This window comes from Cervus elaphus, chromosome 1 (genome assembly GCF_910594005.1).
Source record: "Cervus elaphus chromosome 1, mCerEla1.1, whole genome shotgun sequence".
NCBI lineage: Eukaryota > Metazoa > Chordata > Mammalia > Artiodactyla > Cervidae > Cervus > Cervus elaphus.
In genome coordinates this window covers 17,181,229-17,207,565 of record NC_057815.1, presented here as the reverse complement: position 1 = coordinate 17,207,565, position 26,337 = coordinate 17,181,229, and the positions used below count along the sequence as shown (strand labels likewise).

General features: G+C 33.7%; 1 protein-coding gene across 8 annotated transcripts in view; it reads left to right on the top strand.

Annotated features, from left to right (window-relative positions):
• Positions 1-26,337, top strand: part of GRIA4 (glutamate ionotropic receptor AMPA type subunit 4) — a 602,437-nt gene that overhangs the window by 526,513 nt on the left and 49,587 nt on the right. For 7 of the 8 annotated variants that reach the window (XR_006338854.1, XM_043891698.1, XM_043891517.1 and 4 more), the window contains 4 exons: positions 6,521-6,631; positions 14,215-14,421; positions 21,355-21,725; positions 23,657-23,855. Coding sequence is in view for 7 of the 8 variants with exons in the window: in XM_043891698.1 (XP_043747633.1) it covers positions 6,521-6,631; positions 14,215-14,421; positions 21,355-21,725; positions 23,657-23,855 (888 nt within the window). In the remaining variant the exon portion in view is untranslated. Of the gene's footprint in view, positions 1-6,520; positions 6,632-7,941; positions 9,131-14,214; positions 14,422-21,354; positions 21,726-23,656; positions 23,856-26,337 lie in introns of those variants that run through there. The other variant, XM_043891874.1, reaches the window with a different exon arrangement.

Here is a 26,337-nt window from a genome sequence, read left to right as displayed (position 1 = left end):
ACTTTTGGATTTCAGAAGATAATTGCTGATCTTGTGATGTGACTAAGCATAATAAGCATCAGCAATGCTCTCAACATCCAAAAAGTGCTTTGTATATTGGAGCAATACAATTCCACCACATAAATTGACTATAAACATTTTATACCTAACATATAACTTTTTAACATTCCTTTTCTCTAGCATTAGCTAGGATGCTTAAGAAAAATATGTTCAACTTACCTTATCTAAAAATTATCTGTTTCAACACTTGGATGCTAAAAAAAAAAACTTTCCCAAGTACACTTTCCTGTGTTAATATAGTAGTGATAGTTACAATTTATGAAATGCATGCTATGTTCCAAGCACTGAACTTGGTGTAATTTAATCCTCACAATGAGCCTGTAATGGAGTACTGTTTTCTCCCTTTTCCCAGTGAGAAAATTACAGTGCAATTGTTGTTGCTGTTCAGTCGCTCAGTCATGTCTGACTTTTTGCAACCCCATGGACTGCAGCATGCTAGCTTCCCTGTCCTTCACCAGCTCCTGGAGCTTCCTCAAATTCATATCCATTAAGTCGGTGATGCCATCCAACCATCTCATCCTTTGTCATCCCCTTCTTCTCCTGACTTCAATCTTTCCCAGCATCAGGGTCTTTTCCAATAAGTTAGTTCTTCATATCAGGTGGCCAAAGTATTGGAATTTCAGCTTTAGTATCAGTCCTTCCAATGAATATTCAGGATTGATTTCCTTTAAGATGGACTGATTGGATCTCCTTGCAGTCCAAGGGACTCTCAAGAGACTTCTCCAACACCACAGTTCAAAAGCATCAATTCTTCAACGCTCAGCCTTCTTTATGGTCCAACTCTCACAACCATGCACGACTCCTGGAAAAACCGTAGCTTTGACTAGATGGAACTTTATCAGCAAAGTAATGTCTCTGCTTTTTAAGACACTGTCTAGGTTTATCATAGCTTTTCTTCCAAGGAGCGTCTTTCAATTTCATGGCTACAGTCGCCATCTGCAGTGATTTTGGAGCTCAAGAAAATAAAGTTTGTCACTGTTTCCATTGTTTCCCCACCTATTTGCCATAAAGTGATGGGACCAGATGCCATGATTTTAGTTTTTTTGAATGTTGAGTTTTAAGCCAGCTTTTTCACTCTCCTCTTTCACCTTCATCAAGAGACTCTTTAGGTCCTCTTCACTTTCTGCTGTCGTGCAATAGATTATAGCTATTTGTCTAAGGCCTATAAATGATAAAACAAAGATTTAAATTCAGATATATCTGAATTCCAAAGCTTTCTACTCATAAACCCACTTGAGTAGACTCTGCCCTAAAAGAGTTTATTTTCTAGCTGGATAGAATATAGTAAGTTCAATACAGCAGTTAAAGAGAAAGCATCTGGAAAGCCTAAAGCAGAGGAGATAACTTCCTAGTGGAGGAAAACAAATCAAAGAAGGCTGCATGGAGGAGCTGAGATTCAAAGTGAGGGCGTGAAGTTTAGAGTTTGAATAGGTAGAAATGGTAAAGGCAAGATCCAAGGACAGGCTGGAGGCAGGATAATTAAAGCCACACATCGGAAGATGGTAAAAGCTTTCAAAGTTGTGTTTTGCTCCAGCCTGTCATAGTGTGTTCTCCTCGATTTGAAGCTGCCATGAAAACCATGAAAGACTTTCACCCTTTTAGTGACATCGCTGTGAGTGCACACTGCCCGCCGATACAGAGCAGGCAGGAACCTATATGATCCAGATCAAGTAGGGTAGAACACGGAACATCAGTTTGAAAGCCAGGCTATATGATGAGCCCTTTCAAGGGTACTTCCTGAAGAAAGGGACTGAGATACGCTGCCAAGAAAAAATTTAATGTAAACACTGATTCTACTCACTCTGTCAGCACACAGTTTGCAACAAGAAAGAAAGAAGCCCGTTTTAAGCTAAGTCCCTCTGCTAGTTATGGAGCAGACAGAATATTCTACAAGTCCCTAAGAATATTGACTAACTGGTAATCAGATTGTCACAAATCAAATTCTGCAAAATTAGCCATTTAAGTAGAAGCTTTCTAAAATGCAAAAGACAATTCCATATTTCCCAAAACAGTAAGTACAAAAAATAAAATGATCTCCTCATTAAATAAAGAATAATGGAAAAAGGAAGCTGGTGGTAATGATAACATCAAGTGAGTTATTTAAAGCAGTGAATCTTTTCATGGCCTTTTGAACCATGATGGTAACAAAAATTAAGGTTTTTAGAGGAGAAATTTAGAGAATAAGTTGGGAAAGTAATGAACAGTACATCTTCACTCTCAACTGATATTTGTCTAAAACTGTTAAAAGAAATATGAAGAGTGAATTGGTGTAGGCTTATCTATCCTTGTTTTTCTTGGGCATTCTCTCAGGAATATCAAACTTAAAAATGAACTACTGTGAGAAACACTAAGCTGGTGAGTCTCAGCAGTATGTCTGAAAAGCGAGCAGTCATTCTTATAAACTGAACACTTGCCCATAAGGGAGCTATCTTTGAAAATAGATCAGAGAGTTAACAGATCAGTTTGTCTGGATTCTGTAACAGAAAGTTGAGCAGAGTCTCATTAAGTAGAAGCCACAAAGCTCTTCCTGAAGTCTCAGCTCCTAAGTATTGTGGAATCTTCTTGGAATTCCAGTGATCTTACAAAAATGCTCTAAAACCAGGCTTCCATGATTTCAGTAATTCTTCAGGTCAGTTCAGTTCAGTCACTCAGTCATGTCTGACTCTTTGTGACCCCATAGACTGCAGTACGCCAGGCCTCCCTGTCCATCACCAACTCCCAGAGTTTACTCAGACTCATGTCCATTGAGTTGGTGATGCCATCCAACCATCTCATCTTCTGCCACTCCCTTCTCCTCCTGCCTTCGATCTTTCCCAGCATCAGAATCTTTTCAAATGAGTCAGCTCTTCATATCAGGTGGCCAAAGTATTGGAGTTTCAGCTTCAGCATCAGTCCTTCCAATGAATATTCAGGACTGATGTCCTTCAGGATGGACTGGTTGGATCTCCTTGCTGTCCAAGGGACTCTCAAGAGTCTTCAACACCACCGTTCAAAACATCAATTCTTTTGTGCTCAGCTTTCTTTTTTTTTTTTTTTTATTATTATTATTTTTTTTTTTCCAGTAATAGTCCAACTCTCACATCCATACATGACTACTGGAAAAACCATAGCTTTAACTAGATGGACCTTTGTTAATCATAAATATTATATTTATTGAGAGCAGATTATATGCCAGACATATGAAGGAAACTTTTTGCACATTTTAATTTTTAATCTTACAGCAATCTGAAAACTAGACATATTTTTCTCATTTTATATAAGAGAAAATTAAGGTTCAGAGAAACTAAGTAACCTGTACAGGGATGTTCAACTAGAAAGAGATGGAGCTGGGGTGGAGACCAAGGCTCATTATCTAGCTTCAAAGCTACTCTCTTAACTGCCACAAGATATTATCAGTGCCAGGGCCCATAACTTTTCTCCTCAAGGTTGGTATAAGGATTAAGCCATGTTTTTCAGAACAGGTCTGGTCAAATCATCTCTCCCAGGAACCAACTTTGAGTAAATCAGAGGCTTCTCACGGCCCCTCAATCCCTACATTGCAGGCAAAGTCTACCGTAAATACAGAGATATTTGCTGTGTGCAGTGCCTAGTCACTCAGTTTTGTCCAACTCTTTAGCAACCCCATGAACTGCAATCCACCAGGTTCCTCTGTCCATGGGGATTCTCCAGGCAAGAATACTGGAGTGGGTTGCCATGCTCTCCTCCAGGGGATCTTCCCAACCCAGGGATTGAGCCCAGGTCTCCCACGTTGCAGGTGATTCTTTACCATCTGAGTCACTAGGGAAGCCCAAGAATACTGGAGTGGGTAGCCTATCCCTTCTCCAGGAGATCTTCCTGACCCAGGACAGGGTCGCCTGCATTGCAGGCAGATTGTTTAACAGCTGAACTATGAGGGAAGCCCCTACTATAAAAACAGATATTTACTCATACATTATATTATGGTTATGTTTGTGTACAATTCATCTTTAGGAATCCAAAGAAGACAAATATTTCTCTGACATTTCCTACAGTTTAGCAATTTAAATGCTTCCATATTTTTACATTACATTTTTACATTACAAGAACATTACAAAACTCTTGTTCACCCAATTTCTGTCTCTAGGGGAAAAAATATGCCTACTTTCCTACTTAGATGAGATCAGGCATGGGAAGAGTTCTTAGAGAGAAAAAATATCTCACATGAGGTTCTAGGTTCAAACTTTAATATCTTTTACTTTAGGAAATGACTTTTGAGCTATTGTTCACCCTGTACTGTCCTTCTTCCCAGTAAGTCCATGGCCCACATGACACCTGTGTACAAACCATGGTTCTGTATCACAAAACTTGGATTTCTTTTTCAATAGAATTCCAAGGAGATTTAAGATAAATAGATACAGTTGGGTAAAATTTTGGTTATTATTTTAATTTTCCATTACTTCTAAATCATTTGTCTTGGGATGCAGGAAGATACTCATGAACCCACAGATTGTCCTTGAATACAAAATATCAAGGTCTTGTCAACATCTGAAGACTCTCCAGAATGTGTCTCAGATCTATAGTTTTTCTGTTGTGGGAATTCACTAACTCATTAACAGAAAAAATTTGCTTTCCCAGAGAATGGGCTGCTGAGATCTGGAATGTGGCTGCATTTTAATGGAGTACTAAACTGTGAAACCTATTTTTATGTTGTATAACTGTCATGTGCAAGGGTGAATTAACTGACATGCTTTTTAAATTATTTAAATTATTTTATTTAAATTATTTTTTAAGTACATGTAGAAGTTGAGGAGAGGGTAGGTCTCAAAGGTATATTTATTTAGTTTTAATTAAATTTTTCACTGATGTTAAATGTGTTAGCACAAATTCCCTGGTAGCTCAGTTGATAAAGAATCCACCTGCAATGCAGGAGACCCCAGTTCAATTCCTGGGTTGGGAAGATCAGCTGAAGAAGGGAAAAGCTACCCATTCCAGTATTCTTGGGCTTGCCTTGTGGCTCAGATGGTAAAGAATCTGCCCACAATGTGGGAGACCTGGGTTTGATGCCTGAGTTGGGAGGATCCCCTGGAAAAGGGAAAGGCTACCCACTCCAGTGTTCTGGCCTAGAGAATTCTGGCCTGGGTTGCAGAGTCAGACCAACTGAGTAACTTTCACTTTCACTTTCAAATTCATACGGGCACTTAAAAATAACTGCTGAATTGATTTATACTCATAATTTTGGATCAAATTAAGCAATGTAGCAAAGCATATTAATGAAAATTATTTTTATATATTCTAATTGTATATGCAATATTTATAAATAATATAGTGTTTCTTTTTGATATGCTAATGCTTATTTTATTTTAATATGTTCACAAATACTAACATGACAGTAAAACCTTGAAGGAAACAAGGCTTTCAAAACATTACAAACAGTGAATACAGACCAGTGAGCGACTTGTTGCTGTTCAGTCATTCAGTTGTGTCCGACTCTTTGTGACCCCATGGACTGGAGCACACCAGGCTTCCCTGTGATCAATTGCATACATTTTATTGAAAACATGAGTTTTATCAACTGCATCTGGAAATTCAAGAAAGAAGTTTGGCAAGCATTAAGTGAACACTCATATGGGTTTATGTAGCATAACAGTAAAGTATATGGACTTGTAATTACACCTACCTTTATATTTGCTGTGTGTATAAACTTTAAGATGTATGTCTTTTTTTTTTTTTAAGCATTGATTACAGTGTCTGTCAGAGAGCAAGCAGTAAAGAGGTAGTCTGCATGCTGAAAAGAATCCTAAATTTCCTTTAGGAGCCCATTTTAGTTTGTTATTTGTATAGTGCTCAACTAATTGCTTAATATATTTTATGGAAAAGAGTTTGCTCCAAGTCTAAATGAGAAGTGATATAAGGATTTAAAATTTAAAAATACAAATTTAAAATTTTCAAAAGTAAAAATATTAAGTAATCATTAACATTTTATATATTTAGCATTTTAGAAATGGTAAGATTGTTGTCTAGTGGCTAGGTTATATGAAACTATTTCTATATTGTTTTAAAATACACAAATCTAATTTTTTTTAAACATCCTGTACGTGTGCCCTGTGTAAATCTATTCTCTTTACTATAAAATCTGTAACATTATTGATAAAAAATCATGTAAATTAAGTATAGAAGTTTCCAATCATTCTCACTACAAGAGCATCAGAACAAAATGGTATTCCGTCTGTATCCATATTCCTTTTTGAACCCATTCATTCTCAATGTCTTAGCTAGTCCATGAGTGTATTAATAAATTGTAAAGTTGGCAAATGTATAAGTAGATAGTATTATTAACATTAGGAAAACTGGCTCACCATGAATTAAGAAAACTTCCAAACACATTTTTTGTGTGTGCTTCATAAATTTGTTTTGTTTTCTTATTAATAATTCTCATTGTTCCAATAAGAACTAGAGAAAACTCTTCTTAAATGTGTTTTCAAGAATTTTCTCTATTTGGCAGGTTGGGTACTGGAATGATATGGATAAATTAGTCTTGATTCAAGATGTACCCACTCTTGGCAATGACACAGCAGCTATTGAAAACAGAACAGTTGTTGTAACCACTATTATGGTAAGTTTCGGTCTGTGCTTTATGATGTTTCATTTTGCCCACAGGCAATTTTAATCCCCAGCTATGGTGAACGGGGAGGGTGAAGATTGCATCTTAGTGATGGTGGCATTGGTGTTCTCATCAACAAAAGTCTGTTGAGGCTTTGAATAAGTTTGTCCTGAACTCATTTCAGTACTTTTATTTGTATCATCTTTTGTTGCATTATTGTTCTTGGAAAAATGCTCAGATGTTAAAAACTGAAACTCTTTCATTGGAAATGAATCAAATGCTAAGATTTCAAAGGACAAAAGAATGAACATGGAAAAGATCAACAACGTGAAATACCCAGTAGTAAACATCATATATTGTTATTATGCTTTTAAAACATCAATGTAATAATAGCTAATAGTGCTCAAAATTATAATTTTCAGGTGCTTTATTAATTTAATAATGATTTGCATTGTCTTTATAATAAAGATATGAATGTTAAGATTTTAATAAGCATGTTTTACACAACTGTATGCTTTAAAAATAAATTTTGTTTTATATTTATATTTACTTCACAAAGGAGTTTTTGTACCGATTATTTTTCTCATTGACCTGTGGGAAAAAATGCATTAAAATGTATTGAAATTCTCCTAAATTAATAAAAATATGATCTTCATTTGGTCACATTATAAAATAAAAAAATGCTCTAAATTTTAAGTCTGCTTTTTCAAAGAGATTCTCATGAAATTATCTTTTACATAGTGTATCTCATATTTTTCTCTTGTAAATTCAAACATGCGTTTTAGAGTCAATGTTAGTCAAAGGAGATCAACAATCGGTAATTATTTCTATCTAATTTTAAGTTATATATCCTCAGCTCACTGTCTCATTAGGCAGGACACATTTTTAACTTTTATAAAGCCCTTACTCTAAATAAAGAGAAACTATTTTCTGTAATTTAATTTTTAGCTTATGTAATTTTAACATTATGTTTTTAGTAATGTCAAGTTATTTCCAAAATTTTGACATTGAGGTCAAAGCATGAAAATGCCAGAGAAAAGCTTTCACATGTTGCAATTAATTTCATTAGTGTTGCGCCACCAGCTAGCTACTTAATGTTAATGTCAAGCCTTAATTGGAAGTTTATAATTTTAGAATTCAAACCAACCAACAGCAATTTTTGTGTATGAATGAAAAATATATATCTTCTAACTTAATTGTGTAATGCATGGAACTTAAATATATATATATATATATGTATATGGACATATACATATATATATATTCCTAAAAAAGACACAGTAATGGAAAGTCATACTTCAGTACAGTCCTCCTCTTTTCAGCCTCTGATGAAGAATCCTATTTTAAGAAATTGATCAAGAAAGAAATGAGCTCCACGTTGTTCAACTATTCCTAACTAAAGCTCAAGTCTTGTTCTTCTGTGTAGTAAATTTAAACTAATTGTTCATGTGGGATTCTTCTTGGATGATCAACTCTGGACTACCAGAAAAAAACACTTATTTTTAAGTTCTGTGACTTTCCTGAGATATTAGAACAAAGAAGAATTAATCCTCATCTTTTTCAAGAAACTAAATGTTGAAAAATAATACTTAACTCTGACGTATCAATTCCCATATCTTGAAATGAGGTCATTGGACATAAATGATGGAATTTTAACACTTCTAATCCCAAGAGTAGATTTTCTGAAAGTAAATATCTATGAATCTGCATCCTTCTTTTCTGGATATACATAGTTGCTTTCTTTAAAATTTTTTTTGAAATTTTGCCTGTTCTACATGAAATAAGGTGTTTTAGTGTTCATTATAGGTATAATGTAGATTCTGTTATTAAAGGGGGTGGAGACACAATTCTTCAGGCCATAATATTGAATTAGCTTTGCAAGCATGGCTATTTTTCAGAAAGCACGCTGTCAAAAAATGAGTAAAGTTATTGAAAAATCCAATTGTTTCCTATATATATAAAGACTATTCTGTACAGTTATCTTTTCTTTGACAGTGATGTCACCAATATTTTTGCAATGAAAATAGTGCAGTATTAGTATCTGTCTTTTGTATAAAAATGTAATCTCTATATAAATAATACCTATGATCTTTGAAACTTCAATAACTCAAAAACAAAAATGCTAGCATCCTTTTGCCAAAAATGTTCCTTGTATTTGTTTTTGTTGATACTTTCCCAGGACCTATGACATCTCCATCACCTCTTTCATTTTGAAAGAAATGTGCTTTTTTGTAGATGAATGAGATATTTACACTGGTGTATTATAATCCTTTAGATTAACTTGAAAACTTTCAACAGGAATGGAATTGGTTAGATGTTAAACTATGTGCAAGACAGATATCTAGACATAAAAAGAAGACTGTTGTGGCACTGGAACTCATTCATTTTGGTCAAAATTGTTATGACTTTGCTGTTCTACCATTTGTCTTTCCTTTGTGTATGTTGTTATTTACATGTTGATACACTGTAATAGTGCATGGTATTGTTGAATAAAGTTGATTGAGAAATTTATTTATTCATTCACAAATATTTCTTAAGCGTCTGCTATTTGCTAGGCACAGTTATAAGCCTGGGATACGTTAGCCAAGAAAACAGACAAAAATCCTGCATTTTCAATTGAATTTTAATTCTAATGAGAAAAAGTAGACAAGAAACATAATAAGTATAGTAGATACCATTTTTTAATTAAAATGTGTCTTTAGCTTTTTTCATTGCTGAAATCTATGTATTTTATGTCATCCTTTTAATGACTAATTTATTCTTCCTGAATATAGTCATACTGAATATAACTTGACTAAATCTAAATAAAAGTAAGTTTGACACTATCATCACATGAGAATCACGACTACAAAATTGAAAGATCTAAAGTTTTGTATTCAGATGCTGAACGTTTTTTCTCTTGAAGTCTTAGTGACTAAAAATTTTATAAAATTTGTAAAATTTATGAGACCGTGAGCATGTTAATTTAACATTTTACATTCAAAATAAACAACCTAAAGAAGCCAAATCTGTGCCACGTGGTTTAGCTAAGTGCAGCAATTGGGGAAAAAGTGGTTTGCAGTAGACATTGGGGGTGGTGGTTTCCTCTATAATTTCACTACTTTCTTTGGCTCAACTCTCTGGAAAAGGAGAGATACAATTAAATTTCAGTCAATCTCATTTTTCCCCAAATCCTTCACTGAAAGTAAATGAAACTTATAACCCATTACGAAACTAAGAATGCATTTCTTACCATCTCATGAACACAACAATCCTTTTGGAAATTTTTCCACAAAATCCAAATTTATTCAGTATCATAATTACTTTATAAGCCTTAAAACAATTTTACTTATAACAGTCCTTCCAGGAGAATTTTTTATTCTTTTTATGAGTTGTTTGAAAGTTTATCTTTTTTACGTAGAATTTTGTAAATGCACTGCACATAGATACACATGTATATACAAGTGCATATTTATACATACATATAAATATCTATACAGATTTTTTAAATTTTCTTTCTTGTACAAAATATTAATCTTCCCAATACATGCGCCTGCTTCCAAAGAGTTTATAACTCAATGCTTTTAAATGTTATTTCTAATAAACTTAAAATTATGCCACTATTAAATTCGCTCATTTCTTATAAATTGAATAACAACATTTTAATGTTCACTTTTAAGAATTTTACCCATCGGATAAATTATCTACATTAAGATTCTTTGGATAAAAGCAAATATCCACATAGCAAATTACTTTTGATATTACTGATGTTATTATTTTACCTGTTTTCAACTAGTGTTTTCAATGATTATATTTGTGATGTTTAGAAAATCTTAAAGCTTTTCCAATAAATATACACTTTGACAGTTTTATTTTTGCTAAATATCAAGACAAATATTCTAAACAAAAGTTTCCTCAGTAGGAAAATGATACGTTATTTATTGAAAATCACCTTAATTCATTTATATAGATATTTTCATAAGCAAACCCTAGTGCCATAGCTTTAGACAGAGATTGATTTCTTTCCTGAAACAGCAGAGCAGATGTAGAACACTATGCGTTATGGAAATTGTACTAATAAACTCATAATTACTAAGAAGTAATGCATTTTAAATAACTTCTAAGGAATTGTTGTCCCACAGAACACAGCAGTTGATAACAAAGATGGTAGGTTATAGTCTTCCATTTTAATTCACAGTTGCGCACCTGGGGCTCCATAAGGTTGCTTATTAAATGGTCCACAAACACCCCTTAATGATTGACTATAACTCGTTTTTTACTATACTGAAAAGACTTGGTATTTTCTTCACCACAACTTTGTATTGAGTCTCCTCAAGTATGCAGTGTTTGAAGGGCTACTTGTACATAAATTATCAGGTTCGAAATGGGACAAATGAAAAGGTTGAGAGCGTGTTGAGGATTTGCCGCTAATTTGGATTTAACATGAAAGAAAAGGAAAGTGAGACAGACTCAAAGTAACTGGAAAGAGCTGAGCAGCTCTGAGAGATCTTGTTCAAGAAACGCCTAGCTGTTCTCTCCTTTAGTTCTTCCATCTTCCTGAGTGTGATCATCTTATTTCTCTTAATTTGCATGCACCAATATTCGAATCTCAACAATTACTCATGCCCCTAAGAGTCAGGCATGACTTAACGACTTAACAGCAACAAACTTCTAATCAACATTTTCAGTAAACTGAAGTCTTCTCTAACCTTTGTCAGTTTGTTAGGAAAACAAAAATCTGATGGGTGTTGCTATCCAAAAAAGAAAGTGAAAAAAATCAGACACTAAATAAATTTGTATTTATAGATACATATGCCTGTTTCAGAAGAGATGATCTGGAACTCATTAATATTTACTTTCCTTTTGAACCCCTGAACCAGAAGTTCTAACATAAATACCTTGCCATGATATTCTTATTTAGGAAGCATTGATAGACCAGGAAATATTTATATTTATTGAATACCTTATATTTATTGAGTACCAGACACTATGAGGAAATATGGAACGGTTTTAATACATTGTTTTTTCAAAAATTTCATTCACTAAAAATACAGAAATCATTTGTTTAATCTTGTCTTCTCTCTTGTTAAATCACATGAAATCTCAAATAGTTGCATATATTTTGACACGTGCTACAGTAGCTTCAAAAATGTTGAGACATTTCAAATTATGGGTTCAACTTCCACTCCTGCTAGTTCTATGAAATTGAACAATTTGTTGAAATTCTTTAAGCTTAAATTTTCCATCTGCAAAATGGGAAGTGCCTACCTCAAAATGGCAGTGTGGAAAGTAAATAAAAGGATACCATTAAAGAACAGTTAAATAACTTTGTACTTGATGTAGAGCAAGCACTAAATAACTGAGGGCTTGTATTATTTTTTACTATATATGTTATTATATATGGTGGTTTCCCACCATTTTCACTCCTGTACCTTTATTACAAAGAATTTAATCATAATCGTAAGAGGATAAGGAGCATATATAATTTATTTGTATACCCTAGTTCCCAGCAAGCTGCCTGGCACACAGCGGGTATTTATCAAATATTTGAGTAAACATTGAAAATGCAGCTTTTAATGAAACAAATTATTCACTATATAATGTAGAGGGGATTTTGCAAGCTAGGTGATAATACTAGCTAAAGAAGCTTCTGTACACAAGCTAATACACATCTGAGGGCTAAAATTCATGTGTTCAAATATTTCTGACTCTAGAATTTATCAACCTTAGTAGCCAGTGTGAACCTTAGCAATACTCCTTTTGAAAACCTCTCATTTGTTATATTAACAACTATTTCAATTAGAATGTTAAGGACTGTGCAAATGTGCAATTTGTGCTTGTTTGCACATATTCTTCCATATTTTAATTAACTATCACAAGAAAAAAAGAGACAAAATGAAAGCATTGGTTCATTTTAAGTAATATTCCATAACATATCTTAGAAATTAACGGTCTTGCAACAACTTACCAATTTTTATAACCACATTCATATTTTTCAAATGATTTATATCTGGAGAATGTTTTCTTTAAGCTAACAAATAATTCTCTTCTATCTAAAGAGATAATTAGCTGCCTTTATTTTGTAGGTGGAGAAATTTCTTAACCAAGTTCAGTGTTAGAATATTCATCAAATTCAAGGAAGAAGTGAGAGATTTCTGATTCTTTTGACCATGTCTACCTAAGGCAGGATTTAAGAAAATAATACAAGAGCCAATCCTACACAATTGCTGACAATAGAGTTATTTAGGTCATCTCTATGAGAAAATCACATATTATATAATTTACACTTCTATTGTTTTTTGAAATAGTTTCTATAGTTACAAAGTACTTTAAAACAGAATTAGCGTAGACTGTCATGTAATGCAAAGTAAATCATCTTCTAATCCAGAGTTTTAAGAGCAAGTTCAACTTTCGCAACTACAGATTTGCTGGGAGAAAAGAAAAGATACATATTAAAATTACTAAATGGATATCATGGTGCTATTTTATAAAATATAAATCATGACTTCAATAACATTGTAGTCAAAAGTGGTCATTCCTTGTCTGCAAATGATTAAGAAATCTGAAGTGTGACCAGGAGTTCTGTATGTACTGCATGTTCACTGAGCCTATCTTTTAGTTGGTGGCATTAGGTTTTGTTTATAAAATCAAGTGCTTTTCTGCTAACGTCTATTTAGTTTCACAGACTTTAAATGGTTTGGTTTAGGGATGCGTGTGTGTGGGAGGGTGGGTGGGTGGGTGTGTGTGTGTGTACTGAAAACTGTTCACTTATTACTAATTAGCAGTAATCTTTTCATTTCACAATAATTCTTCATCCTATTTTATCTTATTGCTTCAAAAACTAAATGAGAATATTACTAGAAATATTACTTGAAGAGTTAATGATTTTCACAATTGGGAAAAAAATTATTAGCTTCTTGTGGGAACATATTTTTATAATAGAATAAAAATTCTTGGATCACAACCTTAATTAAAGCCAAGATACAGGACAATTTTAGGAAAGCCAATTTAATGCAAATTAGTATATAAAATGTTAAGGACTGCTAATTTGTTTCTTCTTTGCACTTGTTAATACCTGCTCTGACCAAGGCATCTTGCTAAATCCCAGAGAGCAAAGAAAAATAATATGGCTCTTTTCCTGAAGGAAGTCTCAGTTGAATGTGGCTAAAAAAGATGCAGAATACAGTGACCTATGACTTTGAATAAGTCTTTTATTGTACAAAGTTGGCTCCTAAGTAGTCTTCAGGTCATGAGATGCTTTGAAAATGGTAATCCCATTGTCATAGATGATAATTTATGCTTCTCTAGTCAATTATTAACATATATTTTTCCTATCACAGTCACAGTGCTAAGTATGTAATAATCATTCAAAAGAAATTTATTTTATTTTAAAGATTCTATTTTTAGTATAAAAACAGAATCTATAAAGCAACTTAATATACTTCTAAGCATAGTTATATATTCATCTGTTTTATTATCAGTTTCTTGCCACACAAAACCAGTGTGTGTATTAATACTAAATATAATCTATTTTTTAAGTTCTAAAAGTGAAAGTTGCATAAAATTTTTGAATGTTTCATAATTTCTCCTTTACAGTTCTACTTCTCTCATTATAGGAATCCCCATATGTTATGTACAAGAAAAATCATGAAATGTTTGAAGGAAATGACAAGTATGAAGGATATTGTGTAGATTTGGCATCTGAAATTGCAAAACATATTGGTATCAAGTATAAAATTGCCATTGTCCCTGATGGAAAATATGGAGCAAGGGATGCAGACACAAAAATCTGGAATGGGATGGTAGGAGAACTTGTTTATGGGGTAAGCAAATCAATCTATTAGAAAATTTACTTACATAAACCTGAAAGTTTTTTTCACTTGGACACATATCAACTGTTAAATGTCTATTGTTGTTTTTTAAAATTTGCAGTTACATTCAAAGAAGCATATATGATGTCAAATGTTTCTCTATTTCATTAGTAGTATAATTTCCAAACAATTAGGGAAACTAATACTTGATAACTTCAAAAAGATAAAACTTCAGACTATGATATTCTATTTTAAAAAAACACTAACTTCAGTATCTATGATGATTATTCTCTTAAGCTTAATGCTGCTATACCAGAGACATGTCTTGAGAGCTACAGAACAGCTCCATTACTAATCTGTTACTTGATAATTGTAGGAGCAGATTTCCTTTAACAGCATAAAGTTGAGCCTTATTTTAGCTATTTATTTATATTTCTATTGGTTGTATTTACAAGTAAATATGTTTTAAACTATTAATGAAACAATCAGCAAACTAGCTAGCATATATTAAAGACTCACCAATAACGTGAAATTCTTACAACTCTGCTGAACACAATAAATTTAAACTTATATGCAATGACATCATTTTTTCCAACATAGTAAACACAAAAGCGATAATTTATTCCATAGCAGGCCTCACATGAAAGCATGTCAGGCCCTTCGCTTTGAGTTCACCAGATTTTTAGTGTATATATTCAAAGTGAAAGTGAAGTCACTCAGTCGTGTCCAACTCTTTGTGACCCCATGAACTGTAGCCTACCATGCTCATCCATCCATGGGATTTTCCAGGCAAGAGTATTGGAGTGGGTTGCCATTTCCTTTCCCAGAGGATCTTCCCAACCCAGGGATCGCAGACGCTTTACCATCTGAGCCACCAGGGAAGTCATACATATTCAAAGTCTAGGGCAAATTCAGTGTAGACATTCCTGCCTGAACTAGAACAAGATTGGTTTCTTCAGCTAACATTGCAGTGTTAAAATCAAGCCAGCATTTATCAAATGCCAGTGATGGTATATTTCCAAAGTCCAGAAATCAAACCTAGAGCCCACAGTGAGTTCTCTTCATCAAGTAACCAGTAAAAGTCATATACACTTGAACTGTATCCTGAAATTTCCTATAAGCCAATTTACATTTCACAAATTTCATGTTCAAAACACATTCTGTTTGATTAATTCTTCAAGATTCCCTTTAAAAATTAAGAACTACACAAAAGCAATCCTTCCCCAGGAAAGAATAAAAGTAGAACATGTTAGAACATTGGGCTTCCCAGGTAGCTCAGTGATAATCTGCCCACAATGCGGGACACTTGGGTTTGATCCCTGGGTCGGGAAGATCCCCTGGAGAAGGGAAAGGCAACCCACTCCAGTTAGAACATAACTGATGTATACAGAGGGGCTCACTTTTGAGCCAGAACTGCAGTTCAAGACTTTTGTGTTTCTACATCCTGCTTTCAGACCATGAAACAATGAACATTCTCTGCACAGGACAGCTATAGCAGTAAGAGGAAATTATTTGGCATTAAAAAGCAATTAGTTAGCTTTATATTCATTTGAAAGAACTGCTGACTAGTTAGGTGCCCTAAATGAGGAAAACAAAATTTTCAGGCTTAAAAAATCAAAAAGTATTTTACCACTGGGCTCATCAACAGTTTGATATTGAGCTTTAATTCTCAAATAAAAAGAGTTCTTAAAGCATGTGTTTGTTGGTAATACATTAAACTTTAAAATTTTAAATGTGAACCCTAACCTAGTGCCTAGAACTACACTGATTCGCTCCCTTCAAAGCTCTACTGAGTCAGTCCAGTTCAGTCGCTCCATCATGTCTGACTCTTTGCGACCCCATGAACCGCAGTACGCCAGGACTCCCTGTCCATCACCAACTTCCGTAATCTACCCAAACTCATGTCCATCGAGTCGGTGATGCCATCCAACCATCTCATCCTCTGTTGTCTCCTTCTCCTCCTGCCCTCAATCTTTCCCAGTATCAGGGTCTTTTCAAATGAGTCAGCTCTCTGCATCAGGTGGCCAAAGTATTACAGTTTCAGCTTCAACATCAGTCCTTCTAGTGAACACCCAGGACTGATCTTTAGGATGGACTGGTTGGACCTCCTTGCAGTCCAAGGGACTCTCAAGAGTTTTCTCCAACACCACAGTTCAAAAGCATCAATTCTTCTGCACTCAGCTTTCTTCATAGTCCACCTCTTAGACATCCATACATGACTACTGGAAAAACCATAGCCTTGACTAGATGAACCTTTATTGGCAAAGTAATGTCTCTGCTTTTTAATATGCTGTCTAGGTTGATCTTCACTTTCCTTCCAAGGAGCAAGTGTCTTTTCATTCCATGGCTGCAATCACCATCTGCAGTGATTTTGGAGCCCAGAAAAATAAAGTCAGCCTCATTTCCAGTGTTTCCCCATTTATTTCCCATGAAGTGATGGGACCAGATGCCATGATCTTAGTTTTCTGAATGTTGAGCTTTAAGCCAACTTCTTCTCTCTCCTCTTTCACTTTCATCAAGAGGTTGTTTAGTTCTTCTTCACTTTCTGCCATAAGGGTGGTGTCATCTGCATATCTGAGGTTATTGATATTTCTCCCAGCAATCTTGATTCCAGCTTGTGTTTCCTCCAGCCCAGCCTTTCTCATGATGTACTCTGAAAATAAGTTAAATAAGCAGGGTGACAATATACAGCCTTGACGTACTCCTTTTCCTATTTGGAACCAGTCTGTTGTTCCATGTCCATTTCTAACTGTTGCTTCCTGACTTGCATACAGGTTTCTCAAGAGTCAGGTCAGGTGGTCTGGTATTCCCATCTCTTTCAGAATTTTCCAGAGTTTATTGTGATCCACACAGTCAAAGGCTTTGGCATAGTCAATAAAGCAGAAATAGATGTTTTTCTGGAGCTCTCTTGCTTTTTCAATGATCCAGCGGATGTTGTCAATTTGATCTCTCTTTCCTCTGCCTATTCTAAAACCAGCTTGAACATCTGGAAGTTCACATATTGCTGAAGACTGGCTTGGAGAATTTTGAGCATTACTTTACTAGTTACACTACTGAGTATTTCATCTCAAAAGTGCATCCTTGAATTCAGTTAATTTCGGACCAGATAACTAATCAGTTATTTTCTACATTTGTTACATATCTCTCCTCTGGAGTCCTTACCAAGTTGGTAACCCAGGCTCACTCCTGTGCAAGTGTTCTGATGACATTTTATTGCGAGAATATTGTCTAAATAGTGAAAATAAGTGATATGAAGGGAGTAGTATAATTAAAAGCAACAAAATTGTATCACTAGTACATGTGTCACATGGCACAAAAAAGTCACAAAGTCAGGCTGTTCTCAGAGAGAAAAGGTAACATAATGGTTATTACTCTTTATTAATTCCTCAGCCAGTTTGCAAGGATTTAAATAATCTGATTTTTGCCACTTGAGTTGTCCAATTTTTTCCCAAAAGGAATCTTTGTTCACGTCTCATATACCTTCCACAGATTTTATATTTTCCATTCTCATGTCTGCAAAGTCTTTACTTGCCTCTCAACTACATTTTTTTTCTTTCTTACTGCTAATGCACACATGAATTCTCAGTTTACAGGCCCTAAGTAAAACTCTGTGTATATTCTTCTACTCAACAAAGCCAGCAAGATGATTAACTTTGAGTCCATTATTTATTTATTATTTTTTTTTCTACTTTATTCTTTGCAAACCTTGTTACTGTAATTGTTAGGAATAGATTATCTGCCAGACATTTAGATGTGATCTCAGCACACCACCAGGTGGTTACCCCAAAGCTCAAAACCTCCCTTACACTTTCAGATTCTTTCTGCCTGTCACTACTGCACACTGCAAGAAATCCCTGACAGAATCTTCTGTGGTTACTGAACCAGGGCCTCTTCCTGTGCCCTGCTGTGCTTCTGTGTATATTTTAACCAAAGAAATTTTTCTCAGAGCAAATTCCATGTCCTCCCAACACTAGAATTACTTGTGATATGTGTTAAAATGCTGGTTCATCAGCCTCACTCCAGAAGTCGTTGAGAATCCAAACATTATGAAGCTCTTGCAGGAGGCATTTCTCACAATTCTGGGAATCACTGAGAGCTAATGGAACAAGGCAAATGCAACATCTCCAAAGTTAGCAGAGAAAACTCAGATGTATCTTCTGTTCCGCGACCTCTTTCAGAACTTCAAGTGTGTCATTGAGCATTGCCATCACCACTGTTATCTAATGTTTGCTTTCCATTGCACCGAGTTTTATGTGCTGGAGACTCCTTTATTTCTCTTCATGCTTCTCTACCTTTAAGGAGTTAACTCTCACTAATGGCCACTTGTATAAGTAAAAAATTTCAGAAGATACTACACAGAACAGTGTAGTATTCGAAAGGTGCTATTTCACATCAGTTAAAGGAAGCATTATCCATTTATCCCTACTGGTAAAGCAGGACAATTTTGTAATGCATTATCATGTAATATGCTAGATAAATTATAGGGGGATTACAGGTACTAGAATAAAGTGTATATTGAAGTTGATCATACGCTATGAGAGGGATTTTACTAAGCATGAAACCAAAGCCTAAAAATGCAAAAATATAATTTTATATGGCTAAAACAAAATTTTAAAACATGTATACTAAAATAAAGTATCACAAATCAAGTAACATAATCAAAACAATTGATGACTAGGAAGAATATTTAAAATATATATATGGAAAATAATATTTTAACATATTTAAAACACATAAATTAGTGAGCAAAAACAGAATAGCCCATATGGAAGTGGGGAAGATTATGACAAGTAATATATAAAAGGAGTAAAATTGTCTGTTTTTTACAAAAATTTAAAAAATTCAAGTCAGTACAATGAGATTAGCAAATTGGTGAAGATAAATGAGAATAAATGAAAAAATCCCCTGGAAATGCACAGGGAATATCCAGGGTTCAAAGCTGAAGGTGCTTTCACACAGCGCTGATAACAATACAAATTTGCATGATCTTTAGTGAGAAAAATTGTGCAAAATATGTAATGAGCATTAAATAACAAAGTTATATGTGAGGATTTGTCTTCAAAGTTGTTTATATCACCATTGTTATAAACTGCGTAAAACTGGAAACAATACAGATATCCCCCCCAAAATAAATTGAATGAATAAATTTTGATATTTTAGCATGATAAAAGATTTGCAATCATTAAAACTTATTTTTACTATATATGTTGAAATAATGTTGAAATACCTCATCATATTCTCTTGAGAAAAGGAGTTATAAAATATGGTGTTCTATATTACCCAATTTTAAAACAAGAAAAAATAATATTCATGAAATAATTTCTGATAGGGCATATTTAAAAAATAAGAGTAATGAAGGAAATGAAGATAACTTTTCATAATTTTCTCTTTCTGTTTTTATATTCTATATCTACTTCATATATCACTGTATAATAAAAATTATACAAATAATAGTAACTATGGGGAAGTAATAATCTCTCAAAAATGGTTCTGACTTTTGTATTACATATAGGCATTTTTGATGTGAACTAAATTTATTCCCACTTGAAAGCATATGCAGTTACTTTTCAGACACTCAGTGGAAAGCATGACAACAAGAGTACATTTCCCATTCTAACCTTCCAGTTGCCTTTGTACCAAGCTGCTGGCCATCATAACATCATAACATCATAACAATCCAGGGGCCTGAAGATACATAAAGTGAATATAAAACTGGCAGCCACTGTGTAAGAACATATATGTCTGTGTTTCAGATTCCATTTTAATACCAAATATTTTCCTTCCAAAATAAATAATCAAAAAAACTTTTCTCATTTGTAGATCATGTAACAATTTACAGTTTTTTCACCATACTTCATTTCATTTGATTTTAGAGATGGCATAATTTAACAGAAATACAATCTCAAATTGCAGAGCTGCTATGATGTGAAAAACTAATTTGAGTCTCAGTCTCAACCATCTGTAAAACAATGATAAGCGTAACATTGTTTATCTGTTTAAGATGGCTAAGTGAGAAGCCATTCAAAACAGTTAAATCCACATAGACATAAAATCCCTCAGTAACTGTTCAGTAAATGTTTTATTGTTTTATTAAGATTTGTTTAATAACACAATAATGTAATGAGGTAAACAAGAAAGAAAATGTCTCAATTTTGAAGATATGGAAATAGATTCAGAAAAGTTACTCAGAATCACAACATAAAAATGGAAGCTGGTATCTTATTAATAAAATTTATAAGAATTGACTGTGCCATTTCCAAAATCTTTTTTATAAATTGAAAGTAGAAATCCAAGTATGTAAATAGGAAGAAGTAAATGCCAATTTCCAGATTTTTGTCTGTATTCTGAGTTGAAAAATGCTTTTTTTTCTCTTTTAAAAAATGCTATCAAACAACAGGTTTCTTCTATTTTACAAACACAAGCTTCATGCTAGGTTTTCTCATAACTGGAAAGGACTGAAAAAGAAAAGGCTATTTGAAATTTGAAATTCATAATTTTAAGAAATGGCCAAGTAATGAATTAGTGACCACATTCCAAATAAAATAGAAAAGACTGCAAAATATCAGTAATTCTAGCCAAGAAATTCAGAAATTCAGCCATATGGGAAAATTCTCAAGTGTCCTCCTCTGCACTGTGTCAGACCCTTAAAGACTAATGCAGTTATTTGAGTTTAAGCTATTTTTGCTATGCCTACTCCTTCTCTTTTTCTCTCCCTCTTATCTAATTACTAGCACAAATAAAAATATACTTGCAATTAAAGTGACATAATATCTTATAAAAAAAATCTACTGTTCATCTTTGTCACTGGCTTATTTATTGTAGGTATTCCCCAAAAAATGTAGAATAAATACTAACAGATTAAAATCTGAGTGAATCAATCCGGTATTAAATGGTTCATGAAATCTATTAACCTACATTTTTTTTCATGTGTCTTTTCTTTTATAGAAAGCAGAGATTGCTATTGCCCCTCTGACAATCACTTTGGTCCGAGAGGAGGTCATTGACTTCTCTAAGCCCTTCATGAGTTTGGGCATATCTATTATGATCAAAAAGCCTCAGAAATCTAAACCAGGAGTGTTTTCCTTCTTGGATCCTCTGGCCTATGAGATTTGGATGTGCATAGTCTTTGCCTACATTGGTGTCAGCGTGGTCTTGTTCCTGGTTAGTAGGTTTAGTCCTTACGAGTGGCACACAGAAGAGCCGGAAGATGGGAAGGAAGGACCCAGCGACCAGCCTCCCAACGAGTTTGGCATCTTTAACAGCCTCTGGTTTTCCCTGGGTGCTTTTATGCAGCAAGGATGTGACATTTCACCCAGGTTAGTTTCAAAGCCCTTAAGTTCTTCACCAACTCCCTAGTAACTCTTAATATTGTGCATGACACCTCTCTACATGTTATTTTTCTAGAGGCAGAGCATTGCCTAAAACAGAGACTTTGTACTCCCCAAATTAATCTAAGTACACTCATAACCAATTTTTCCGGATTAGCACAAAGTATGGATACATCATAAAGGTTAATTTCCCAATGGAAAAGGAACATATGGAACCCATCAGAACTCTCAAAAATCATTTAGTATTAATATTTCCTATGGTGACTTGACAGGTGGAAACTAAATCTAAATTCTTAAGAAAGGAAATTTATTTTCATGTTATTTCCTTTACAAAATCAAATGTTTTTGTCATTGTTGTTCATTTTTGAGAATTAATTTTGAATTCAACTTAAATCCTGTGTAGCTTAATGGAAATTTCTGCCATGAAATTACCTAAAACCTAAGTCAATATAGTAGGTTCCAGATATACTTTTTTCTAAACAATCATAAACAAGCTAAGCAGTACACAGAGTCAGAAATGTAAATACTATATATGTTTTATCTATGGAGTCACAGCTCATGTCAGTTAAGACATAGTTTAGTTAAGTTTGCCAAAAATGCAGCCAACCTACTGCTACAAGAAAAATACCAAATTTCTCTGAGAAAAGTAGGTGAAGGCAAGAGAAGCTAAGAATTACACTTAAACAGTGACATATTATTATCACATATATGTGTATCATCTCAAGAAATATAATGCTTTCTTAAAAAGAGACATTTTAGCTACAATGCACTTTGTATTCCTTATGACCCAGGAACACTATAAATGTGCATAAATTCCAATAACATAGGAATTTGAATAAATAATACTCAATGAATGAAAAGAAATCAAAACAAATCAAGAAATAATTTTATGGTTTTTAAAATCAGGATTAAGTAAATGCTAAGTTAAAACCAATAGGTGCCACTTGTATAGTAACATTAAGAAGGGAGCATTTTAGGCTAGAAATGTCATGGAAAATATTAAGAAAATATTTAAAATAAATTGTCACAGGAATTTTAGATGGTCCAATGGTCCTATGGGGTGAAATCAATTATGACTATGTCCTGAATTTTTTATACATTTCATTCTCACTTTTCCTCTGCTCACTCACACATCCTTGATAGCCAGAGAAAGGGTGAGAGAAAACATTTTTTGATCTCCAGCATCAGTTTTCAGTGCTGTCATACTGCACACTGACCAATCACCTGCTTTGGTCTCATGTGGGCAATGGCAAAGAGAACATTTTTATACCAGTGTGGAAAGCACTTTAAGACACAGCTCATCCTCCACTCAGATAAGAAATAGAATATTCTTATCCAACAAACAAACAAAATGTTCTCAACTATGGTTCCTTGGAGACCAATCCTAGATATGTTTCTGATCAAGCCCCACCTTGGCATATGCCCCATCTATCCTTGCATACCTCTGACTGAAGGTAAAAACAAGTTCTTTCACAAAAGCATCTACCACCTTGTATCAAATCTAAGAGCTTACCCATTGTTAAGATGTATTGCTATTTCATAACAGTGCTTCCAATCAAACTGTGATACTGTGTTTTATCTCATCAAACATAGGCTGCATCCTAATTCAGAGACACTAAAGTGAGTGGGAGTCAATGAATTTAAGCAAGTGTTCTTCCCCTGAATCTGAAGGAAAGGCATTTGGTTCCACATTTCTGCCAAGTAAACAATTAAAAGGAAAAGTATTTTTAAAATGGCATTTATACATTCAATATAGCATGAAAGATATCAAATGATACAGAAATACTAGAATCATTCTTGAGTAGACTATTTAGAACATAAAATGACACTTGCAATTATTTTTAAACATACACAATGGCATTTCTTTTCTTTATGTTGATTATAGAAAGGAAAATGTACATTATCTTATCCATGTTTAGATCCCTCTCAGGAAGAATTGTTGGAGGTGTTTGGTGGTTCTTTACACTCATCATTATATCATCTTATACTGCTAATCTCGCCGCTTTCCTGACGGTTGAGAGAATGGTCTCCCCTATAGAAAGTGCAGAAGATTTGGCCAAACAAACAGAAATTGCCTACGGAACACTGGATTCAGGGTCAACAAAAGAATTCTTCAGAGTAAGTTGAGGGGAAAACTAAAAAGGAAATGTTCATAACTTTGAAATTTAAGCAATTTTGCAAATAATTATACTATGGGCTCTAGCTACTATAGGCTTTGCAAACACAATGGTAACTGCTATATTTAAACATAGCTATGCTGTATATTTCTACTTGGATTTTAGTCATTTTAAGTTGCAAAAGCCTATTGATTTACTCACATTGCAAAAGGAACCCTCACTAAGGAAAAGTAACAGTAAAAGGGTAAACAAAGCAACTTCATTTAATCCCAAAGATTCCAAAGTTGATAATGCCGTGATGATACTTTATCTGGTAAGATTTGGATTTGTCTATGCTTTGGGACTTAGAGCATAAAAATAAAAACAGGACATAAAAAAAAAAAATACAATTACCTTACTGCATTTGAGTCTCAAAACCTTAATAGCATGCTATACTATTTATATGAGGTTTATTGTTCCATAATGTATTCTGTAACAATGGATTTCAGAGCAATATATTTGCTTTCTCACTAGATAAAGAGAACAATAACTACTAAGTTCTAGCACCCTTGTAAAGCATTGTGTGGTATTTCATTTGAGGTGACTTCTCTGCTTTTGCAAATAAAATTGTTCAAACTGATATAATTGCATTTCACATATGGATATGATTCCTTTGGCTTGCCATCAGGATGGCAAGTATTTTGGAGGTTTTTGGTTTTCAGCTCTTAGTGCCACTCAGGATGAATTTTTTGATCAGAGAATCTCTTTTACTCTGGTTTTACATAAATCCAGAAATATAAATTTCATAATATCTGACCAGAGATAAAGGTTCATTTTGTGACTTCAGAACCAAAAAAACTAAAAAGTAATAAGGGTAACATTTTCACAGATATTTAGCTAGGTAATAATTGCATCTTATATTAGTATTAAACGTCAATTGCTTAGAGACTAGATATTTAACAATTTAGAAGGCAAGATATATTTCACTATTTCCTAAACTATTCTGTAAAATTAATGATAGACCCTTAAAGCAAATTCACTCTTATATATAGTACTTGGGAAGTTATACTTTCATTTTAAATGTTTTTGTTTTCTCATTCTCATTTTGTTTTCTCATTCAGGTTGCAAGTTAAAAACAACAGAAGATGTTACTCCTTAAGCCAGGCTTAATTTTCATGCACTTGAATTTCAATAAGATATTTCTCTTTTTTAAAAAAATTAAATTATAGTATTCTTATATACTATAAATGCTGAGGTAACACTAAATCACTGATGTAACACAGCAGATCATTCAAAAGCTGTCAAACCCGTCACTGCACATTGTGTTTTTAAAAAAGAAAAAGACAGTGAACATATTTGTCAACAATTTGGAACTTGACAAATAGATATAAAATTTTAAGTTAATTATAAAGTATTTGTAGATTTTTCTAAAACTGTAAATAATAGTCATGACAATATATTTTATTAACAATATTCTATGAATAAACTTAGTCAAACTTTTTTAACTTACTAAGTGCATTCCAGTCTCTAAAGCTTAATATAATAGCATACTGCTCTAATACATGTGAGCATAACTTCAAAACCTTGCTAGAAATCTAAAAGATGAAAGTGTTAGTCACTCAGTTGTGTCCAACTCTACAAGCCCAAGGACTATAGCCTTCCAGGCTCCTCTGTCCATGGGATTTCCCAGGCAAAAATACTGGAGTGGATTGTCATTAAAGTTTCACCCAAAAGAAAGTAGGTAAAATGTAGTGATTTGCCTAAAAATCAGTCTGTATACACAATAAGATAGTATACAAATTTGTGCTATTCATTGCATTTTACTGAAAAATGATGGCTGATTTTCATGTAAATAAAGCAAATGTTTATAGGTTCATCATTCTGCTTTGAGTGAAAAAGGAGAAAAGAAACATCATAGTGATTTCCTGAAAATATTTTAAAGCTAACTCTCTGTAAATCTCTTTGTCATCAAGTACATTGAAAATGTTATTTCTAATCTTTATAGAATTTTTAAAAACTGCTCAAATTTAAAAAACTAATGAGGTAGATAAGAGAATATATTGATTAAAAATATAGGAATAAAGAAAGCTGCTTCCTAGACACAGAGTCTTCCATTTAAGTTGTGCAGTCACCATGCCCTATTTCCTTTCTGTCCTACCCAATTCCAATTTTAAAATTGAAAGAGTTTTATAAGTATAGGTATTTATGCTGTAGAAAAGTTGAGCCCAAATGGGACAAGAAAATCATTTTCCCTGGAAGCGCACTTCCAGGAGTGCATTAATTTCAGTTCTTTGATTAAAAACCTCATTCACTTCCCACCCTGTGTTCTCCTTCCTCTCTCATACATGATAACCTGGTTTAAATGAACTATTTGTCTGATAGATTGAGGAAACAAACCGTGAAAGGTACTTTTGTCCCTATCAAAATGTTTTCTTATAGGAACACAGTAATGATACATCTATCAGCTTCACTAAATTGCCTCAGGCAGTTATCTGTACTCAGAA